The 9,347-nt window shown below is 47.1% G+C and overlaps 1 protein-coding gene across 1 annotated transcript in view; it reads left to right on the top strand.

Annotated features, from left to right (window-relative positions):
* Nucleotides 1-9,347, top strand: part of LOC311315847 (protein diaphanous homolog 3-like) — a gene marked incomplete at both ends in the record, with an annotated part of 177,342 nt that overhangs the window by 31,545 nt on the left and 136,450 nt on the right. The window contains one exon of the mRNA XM_084446546.1: nucleotides 1,317-1,418. Within this exon, the coding sequence (XP_084302672.1) occupies nucleotides 1,317-1,418 (102 nt within the window). The remainder of the gene's footprint in view (nucleotides 1-1,316; nucleotides 1,419-9,347) is intronic.

Below are 9,347 nucleotides of genomic sequence, written 5' to 3'. Positions count from 1 at the left end.
CTCTCTCTGTGTCTCTCTCTATCTGTGTCTCTCTCTATCTGTGTCTCTCTCTATCTGTGTCTCTCTCTATCTGTGTCTCTCTCTCTGTGTCTCTCTATCTGTGTCTCTCTCTCTCTGTGTGTCTCTCTCTCTGTGTCTCTCTCTCCATCTGTGTCTCTCTCCATCTGTGTCTCTCTCTCTCTCTGTGTCTCTCTCTATCTGTGTCTCTCTCTCTCTGTCTCTCTCTCTCTCTGTGTCTCTCTATCTGTGTCTCTCTCTCTCTGTGTCTCTCTCTCTCTGTGTCTCTCTCTATCCGTGTCTCTCCTCACGCTACTCACTAACACAGTTAGTTCACTCTCCTTTCCCTTTTCGAAAAAGACTGTTTTTTTACTTTCCCCCTAGGTAGTAGGGAAATCAAGTACGGAAAGAGGGATCTTTAGAAGGGGTAGTGTGCTATTTTGGACATTTAGCCCTATTTGTGTTCTGTGTACCATGAACCTGAAACATGGAGACCGTCATTTCACTGATCGTCCCAGTATTGAGCTAGCTGCACTTTCTATGCAGGCTCTCGCTGGGCTACAATGGAAGTTAATGGGGAATACATAAATGCGTTGAAAAACTATGATGACTGTGCTTTTCTGTGACGTGGAGCACAGGGTGTAATTTTACCAGTCTCACTATGCTCTTCTGTGAAATGTACCGCAATCCGAATATTTTTAGGTGTTTGTCATGACTGGCACATGGTCCTCTGTGGGAACAGTGAAAACAAGCACCAGGGGAACATATATGGCCATGCCAAACATGTAAAAACATTCAGTTTGCGATACATTTCACAGGAGAGCATACTGAGACTGGTAACATCGCACCCTGTGGTTCCCGCCTCGGAAAACCACTTTATCATAGTTTTTCCGACGCATTTACGTATGCCCCATTGACTTCCATTGTAGCCCAGCGAGAGCCTGCATGGAAACTGCAGCTAGCTCAATACTGGGACGATCAGTGAAATTATGATCTCTGTTTCAGGTTGATAGCAGACGGACCACAAACAGGGCTAAATGTCTAAAATGGCACACTACCCCTTTAAGGCCATTCAAAGAAAGAGGGGTGGCAATTCAAGGTGCTATAAGGCCGTTTGCTGTCGGAATGGCCCATTATCTCACTAGAGAGCTAGACGCTCTTCGGTTTAAGATGAAGCCCGTAATGGAGGAACGTATTCAGCGCGCGGGTCCGCCTGCCTCGCTTTGCCCTTCTCCATCGCTCTGCGTCTGGCCTCTCGCTCCCCCCTCGCTCGTTTTCTCTCCGTCTCTCTCACGCCCCTTCGTTTTCTGTTTCCGCAGGAGGACATGAACCTTAACGAGGACAAGAAAGCGCCACTAAGGGAGAAGGACCTCGGCACCAAGAGGGAAATGGTCATCCAGTACATGGTCACCGCCAAAACGGTAAGCGGAGAGCGGAGAAAAAACGAGCGCGGCGGCCACCCCGTCACGACGACGGCGTCTGAAGTGGTCTGAAGTCTTACGGGCTATCCTCCTTTCACCCCAGCGGAGGCCTGAGCCTCGATGGCTCATTTGTTTTCCCTTTGAAAAATTCACATCACAGCGTTTCTAAGAGGTTCATCCGCCCGTTTGGTGTTAAGGGTCTCAAAGAAAAGAAGGGAAAAAAAGAGGGTTTTGTCTGCGTGAAACCTCAGTGCCCCAACTTTCAAATTCTCCGCGAGTTCCTTCTGGCTCATCAGTATGTCAGGTCCGCCCCCATCTTTTCCCCTTATGGAGAGAAGCTGTCAGCCGGGCGCGTCGGGGTGATTCACTACCTAAAGACGGTGTTTTGCAGTAATGGAGGCCCTCCAGGGACATTGGGTCCTCTCTGCCCCGGCTCCGCGGTTCTGAAGAGGCGTGGAGGGACCCAGCGCCATATTGGGGGGGGGGGGTTATGCCGTGTACTTCTCGTGTGTACTTCTTGTGTGTACTTGTTGTATTGTAGGTAACACTGGAGAGTCGCAAGAGCAGAACTACAGTACGACCGCAAATCGCCCCCAGCCTTGAGTCCTGTTGGGCTGTTCCCCGGGCAGCTGGTTAGTGTAGTGAGGATGTTGTGGGCGTAGGGGAACTCACAATGCACCCCTATAATATTAATATTATTATAATAGCGCTTGGGGTTTTCCCCCTTCGGCTCATCTCAACCTATAAGCAAGCTCTTCCTGCATGAATGAGGATTGGTAAATGTATGCTTATGGGACGGTCGCTGGTGATTTGGTCCCCAAGTAGGGCAAGGTCATTTTTCAGTTTTTTTACAGATTATGAAACTGCAGGTTGTAAGATTTCAAATGAGGTCTCATACATTGAGTCAGTATTAGTCTCAATGTGGTGTCAACTGCATTGACAACACAGTTGTTATTGAAATGATTCATACATTTTGAAAATATAAAGCCTATATGAAAATTAATATTAGATTAAGTTCTTTTTTTTTGTGACATGCATGATATGAAGTGGAAAAGTGTACAAAAATAGTACACAAAAGGAAGGCATAGCCTAAAAGTAAGGCAACAGTCGAAAACACTACTGCAGTACTGATAAAGATTTACAGTGACGGGATTGAGATCAGAGTGGGCCTACTAAATTATCTGGCAATTTACTATCTGCTCAATTGTCATTGTCTATTGCATACAGCAGGCAAGGTGTTCCAATTGTTCAGGTGTTGTCAGGTGTGGGTTAAAGTGTTCAAGTGTCCAGTAGTACAGAGTCGCTTGTCTATTGTATAGACAAGGCACACGGTGTTCATTGATCAAGTGTACACCATAGTAATAATAACAGTACGCAGCTCAATATCCAATGCACAGCTCAATACTCAAGGAAATGACATCAGCTCTTGACTCAGTACTCAATATTCCAACGATGAGGCCTGTGCAGGTGTGTTCAAGAGAGCAAGCGATGCTTCAGTATTCATGGGGACCAAATGTAGTCCTAGACCTGCCATCTTTGTGTCCTCCGCAGGTGTATCAAGTGGGCTAATTGGCTCTGGTGCATAGAATCCTATGCAATCAGATAAATTGACACACCTGTGTAGGGCACAAAGATGGCAGATCTTGGACTACACTTGGTACCCATGAATACAAACATAAGTAGTACATCATCCGCCTCCTCTATCTGTTTATCGCTCCGTTTCCCAACACCTCGTCAGGAAGCGCTAAGTTGGAGTGTTAAATTGCAGAGCGTTTGGCACACTCCTAAGAACATGATTCTTTTTTCGAACGGCGTAAGAAACTGTATGGGAGGGTTTAGTTTTTCTGTGTGTGGAGGGGTGGAGGGGGGGCTGCGCCGTCATGGCTGGTTGTCCCAGTCTTGTGGTCTCCGCAGCCAGACGCTAACCTTTCCCTCCTCCCTCAGAGAGTGGACAGACTTGAGAGCGCCGTGATAAAACTGTCAAGGTCCGAACAAAACAATTGAATCTCCTAAGAAAAGAGGGCAGCCCCCCCCCACCCCCACTATGTTTGCTTCTAACTAAAATAAAAAGGCCACGTTCTTACATTGATTTCGATTACCCCACGGTGCAGAGCCCTTTTGAAGGCCGACCTGGTGTAATAAAAAGTCGACCCCTTTGATAAGCAAGACTGTTAAACATTTATGTGGCCAGGCCTGAAGTCTGAACCCTGGAGCGCGATGAAATGTGGCCAGAGATCGATAAAAAAAAAAAAAAGCCTATATATATATATATACCTTCATTCTTTCCCCCTAAAAGCAGAGAGGGTAAAGTTATTTCATTCATAAAGTAGATAAATGTTGCTGATGTAGGCTATACAAGTTCTTGAGTGTGGTCGCTTGTCTCTTAGCCCACACCATGACTTGGATGTGAGGGTGGTCATGTACAATGCAAATTGATAAGTCTCACCTAAAATAAAACAACAATTCAAAAATCTGCCATCTAAGCCTCACTTTTTTCCCCGAGTCATGGTTCAGTTTTTTGTAGATCAAAGAGATTTGTGTAGCTGTTTATTTGCATGTGTGTGTCAGAGACGTTTACCTCTCAACATCCCTTCTGACTTGGGAGTCTTTCCCATGTGGCCTTGCTTTCTTGCCTCTCCTTGGGTCTTGGGTCTGTGTGGGGATTTGTTGGGTCAGGTGTTAGGGCTGGGTTAAAAAATGTGATTCATCGATTCTGAATCAAATGATTCAGAATCGATTAATGAATCCCAAAATCGATCTTTTATTTAATGAATGAATGAATAAATGAAGGAATGAATAGTTCATTCATTCATCCAAGGATTCATTCATTCATTCCTTTTTGGAAATCAGTATCGATACCCAGCCCTAGTATTGATGTGTTGCATAACTTGGCAGTCATGTAATTAAGGTTACAGCAAAAAACAAACAAACAGGTTTTAGCAACACTAACCGAATCGATATTGAATCTAATTCTGATAATCGATTCTGAACCTTGTGAATCGGAATCGAATTGATTCTTGAAATTGGAATCGATACCCAGCCCTACCAGGTGTACAGAATTAGTTAACTATAGTTGACCTTGTAATCCCCAGCCGGCCGCTCTCCCTCCCGATCTACGTTCCACCCTTTGAGACCAAAGTTTCTTTTGCAGATTTGAAGATGAGCCTTTTTGTGTTTGGCTGCAAGGTTTTAATCCCACAGTGACGGTTCATAACATGTATGTTATGTATGTTCATAACATGTATGGAGTATTAAGGAGCCCGATGGTTACAGTTAGTTACTTTATCCGTACGCCACCCGCCTTGGAATCGCAGCAACGCGACGTTGCACAAGCCCCGCCTCCATTAGTCCTGCGCACCTGCGACGACGTGACCGCAGCGGCCATTTCCACGCCGGTCAAGACCTAAATACATCTAAGTAGCTCACCGTAGCCTCGTATGTTACGATCTCAATCATTCTCTGTCGTTTGAATTCATGAGCCATATCCTGTCTTTGTCTGAACAGTGACTGAAGTTTGCAAGAAGCGAGGTATAGTTTGTATTCACTTCTAGGGGAAAACACTGGGCCTGTTACTAGAACCTTTCAAAGGCAATATTTATCACCACATATCTCATCTTTAGCAGTGGTGAACAATTAAAACATATTTTACTGGTTAAATCCAAAACCGTGACATCTATTAGTTAGTCAGTATGTCAGTTTCCACGTTCAATGAAAATAGAGCTGAGTCGTGATCCATGGGCCATACCGGCTCCCTGCCCGGGATGCCAGTGGGCGGATCTCCACAGAAGACAACGGGAGCCAAAGAATGGGAATGTGTCCGCTGACCGTGTCGTGGCACCGCCATTGGCGGCGCGTGCCCAGCTTCGCCGCGCCGGAGCTAATTAGCGTTCGAGCAACAGCGGGGCTGGAGGCCTGTGGCGCCCTGGCTCTGTTACCATGGAGACGGGGTTTGTTTGTGTGTGTGTTGAACTAATTGGCTCAGATCAGTGACACATTTCACTGATCACTCCAAACAGCTGGTTTGTTTATTTATAATTTATTCACACATGCACAATTGATGGGAGTGTGCTTAAAAAACCATCATGATATAATGCATTGCAGAAACACAAGCAACACGGACCTGGGTTTCTCAAAGATTGCACGTGGCGGCCTAGCAGTCGGGGAGATTAAATTCAGAGTCTTAACTAGTCATGGAACAACACAAACCAGCCTGGCCTCTTGACGCTAACAACTGGAAAGAGAGCTGATTATGATCGTAGGGGTCTGGCTCTCAGCCTTATCATTACAGGGAGAGAGAGAGATGGAGGGAGAGAGCTGGTGACTCATTTATTAGAACAAAGGGACAGGCGGAGTCATCTGGCTCATCTCCATTCCAAGGGCCACGCCGGCGCTAGACGCCGTGATCGGGCGACCGGCGTGTTCGTCACACGCTACATTAGGAATATGTAGAGAGTGGGTCGTATGCCCACCTCCATTGTTCTCTGTAAAGCGCATTGTGTTGCCTCTGGGTATGAAATGCGCTATACAAATAAAGCTTTGATTGATTGATTGATTAGGAGGTGGGGATTCTCTGGGGAGTGAGAGGGAGAGGGAGGATGGAGAGCGGGTGTGGGAAACGACGGGCTGATGGGATACCAGGGCCTTGGAACTAGGGTTGGGTTTAAAAAATCGATTCTGAATCAAATGATTCAGAATTGATTCATGAATCCCAAAATTGCATGTAATGAATGAATGAATAAATGAAGGAATTAATAGTTCATTGATTCATTCAATGATTCATTCATTCATTCATTTTTGGAAATCAGTATCGATACCCAGCCCTAGTATTGATGTGTTGCATGACTTGGCAGTCATGTAATTAAGGTTACAGCTAAAAAAAAACATGTTTTAGTAACTCTAACCGAATCGTGATAATCGATTCTGAACCTTGTGAATCGGAATCGAATCGATTCTTGAAATTCAAATCAATACCCAGTCCTACTTGGAACTCAACTGCATTGCTTTAATTGACCTCGGCGACCTTTCCGTTAAGTTACAGAGGAATTCCTGGAGTTGGGGACAAGAGGGGAGCAACGGTGATGGTCCCTCATTCACTCTCGTGATCTCCATTGACTGGAGGCTCAGTGATGATGTCTGCCAAGGGCATTTTTCGGGTTTTTACAGATTATGAAAGTGTAAATTTTTTAAGATTACAAATGATGTGCCATGCATTTAAATCTGCAAATATCTGAAGAAGATATGCTTCTGTGAATGTTGGTACCCCTGAAATCACTAAGCAGAGAAAAAGGGCTTCAAAGATCCCGAGAGCTGTTCACACTTCTCACACGACATGGATTTTGACGACAAAATATAACAAATTTAGTGAGTTAGTCTGATTGGACGGCGATTTTTATGTATTTATTTTTAATCAGAAAGTAGCACGTCCTGCACTCTGCATTTTATTAGACAGCGGGAGGAGTGGAGAGACACACGTGCTTGAGATACTGTACACCGCTATAGACTAGAGGGTCTCTCCCCCGGGCCTGTGGTGTTGATCTGTAGCATCACGGTCGTTACTCTACTGCTGAGCTGCTCAGCGCTAAGCTCTTATCATCCCTCCTCCTCTTTTCCACTGGCAGTGGGACAGAGCCAGCCAAGGAAGGGAGGGAAGGACTGGATGAGGAGGGGAAGGGAGGAGAGGGATGGATGAGGAGGAGGGGGAGAGAGGAGGGGGAGGGATGGATGAGGAGGGGGAGGAGAGAGGAGGGGGAGGGAGGAGAGGGATGGATGAGGAGGGGGAGGAGAGAGGAGGGGGAGGGAGGAGAGGGATGGATGAGGAAGGGTGGGAGGAGAGGGATGGATGAGGAGGGAGGAGAGGGATGGAGGGCGAGGGAGGAGAGGGATAGAGGGCGAGGGAGGAGAGGGATGGAGGAGGAGGGAGGAGAGGGTTGAATGAAGAGGGAGGAGAGGGATGGAGGGCGAGGGAGGAGAGGGATGGTTGAGGAAGGGGGGAGGAGAGGGAGGGAGGAGAGGGATGGATGAGGAAGGAGAGAGATGGATGAGGAGGGGGAGGGAGCAGAGGGAGGGGGGAGAGAGATGGATGAGGAGGGAGGAGAGGGATGGATGAGGAAGGGGGGAGGAGAGGGATGGATGAGGAGGGGGAGAGATGGATGAGGAAGGGGGAGGGTGCGGGCAGGGTGGTGGCGAGAGGGGAAAGCAGGCGTGGAGGAAAATAAGGAAGCAATGAGGTGAGTGAGTTCTGGAGGGAACAAGAGACCAAAGGAGGCAGGTTGTGATTGAGTAAGGGAGGCAGGGAGCGAGAGAGAGAGAGAGAGAGAGAGAGGGAGGGGATGAGGGATCGGGCGAGTTCTCCTTTTGAAGCGGTGAAGTCTGTACAATGATGTCATGGGCGAGCAGCTCACCATGTGCTTGTCAGTCCAGCCGACCCTCTCGCTGTGCTGATAAGATTACCCCCCCCCCCGCCCACCCCCCCTGCCCCCCCACCATCACCACCACCTGAACTGGAACAAACCTGAATGAACCGGTCAGCTCTCAGGTGAGCCTGTAATGGATGAGTAGATGCACTGGGGCTGAAAACACTTTGCGGCGGCGCGTAGATGGACACGTGCACACGCGTGTGGAATGATGGACACGTGCACACGCGTGTGGGATATCCGCCGCTCACCCAGGGCCTGCTGGCCCCTCGCCTGGAACAGGATCAATCACAATAAAGGAACCGTAGCACCCCTGATGGTATCTCTGAGCTCCTGGGCTATCTCTACCTCCCTCTCTCTCTCTCTCTCTCTCTCTCTCTCTCTCTCTCTACCTCCCTCTCTCTCTCTCTCTCTCTCTCTACCTCCCTCTCTCTCTCTCTCTCTCTCTCTCTCTCTACCTCCCTCTCTCTCTCTCTCTCTCTCTCTCTCTCTCTCTCTCTCTACCTCCCTCTCTCTCTCTCTCTCTCTCTCTACCTCCCTCTCTCTCTCTCTCTCTCTCTCTCCCTTTATCTCTTTCTCCACATCTCCCTCCCTCCCTTTTTCTCACCCCCCCACCTCTCTCTCTCTTTCTCTCTCTCTTTCTCTCTCTCCACATCTCCCTCCCTCCCTTTCTCTCACTCCCCCCCTCTCTCTCTCTTTCACTCTTTCTCCATATCTCCCTCCCTCCCTTTTTCTCCCCCCCCCCTTCTCTCTCTCTCTCTCTCTCTCTCTCTCTTTCTCTCTCTCCACATCTCCCTCCCTCCCTTTTTCTCACCCCCCCCTCTCTCTCTCTCTCCCTCCCTCTCTCTCTCTCTCTCTCTCTCTCTCTCTCCTGGCGTGTCCAGTCCAGTGAGCGCGGTGTTACTGTGGCCCCCAGTGGGGCGCAGAGCCAGATGAAGATGAATAGACTGAGCAGAGAGAGCACAGTGGCGTGAGACGTCTCACTGGAGAGGACGAGGGTCCTGCTGTCAGGGAGCTGGGCCAGTGCCATTGTGTTAACAGCCAGAACAACCTCTTTATACTCAGAGTAAACTATCTATCTATCTATCTACAGTATCTATCTATTTATCTATCTATCTATCTATCTATCTATCTATCTATCTATCTATCTATCTATCTATCTATCTATCTATCTATCTATCTACAGTATCTATCTATCTATCTATCTATCTATCTATCTATCTATCTATCTATCTACAGTATCTATCTATTTATCTATCTATCTATCTCTATCTATCTACAGTATCTATCTATTTATCTATCTATCTATCTCTATCTATCTCTCTATCTATCTATCTCTCTATCTTATCTATCTATCTATCTATCTATCTGTCTATCTATCTACAGTATCTATCTATTTATCTATCTATCTCTCTATCTATCTCTCTATCTTATCTATCTATCTATCTGTCTCTATCTATCTACAGTATCTATCTATTTATCTATCTATCTATCTCTATCTATCTCTCTATCTTAT

The sequence above is a fragment of the Borostomias antarcticus genome (genome assembly GCF_949987555.1).
Source record: "Borostomias antarcticus genome assembly, chromosome: 12".
Taxonomy (NCBI): domain Eukaryota; kingdom Metazoa; phylum Chordata; class Actinopteri; order Stomiiformes; family Stomiidae; genus Borostomias; species Borostomias antarcticus.
Note: the sequence above shows the minus strand (reverse complement) of the source record. Positions and strands in the feature narration are given on the sequence as shown.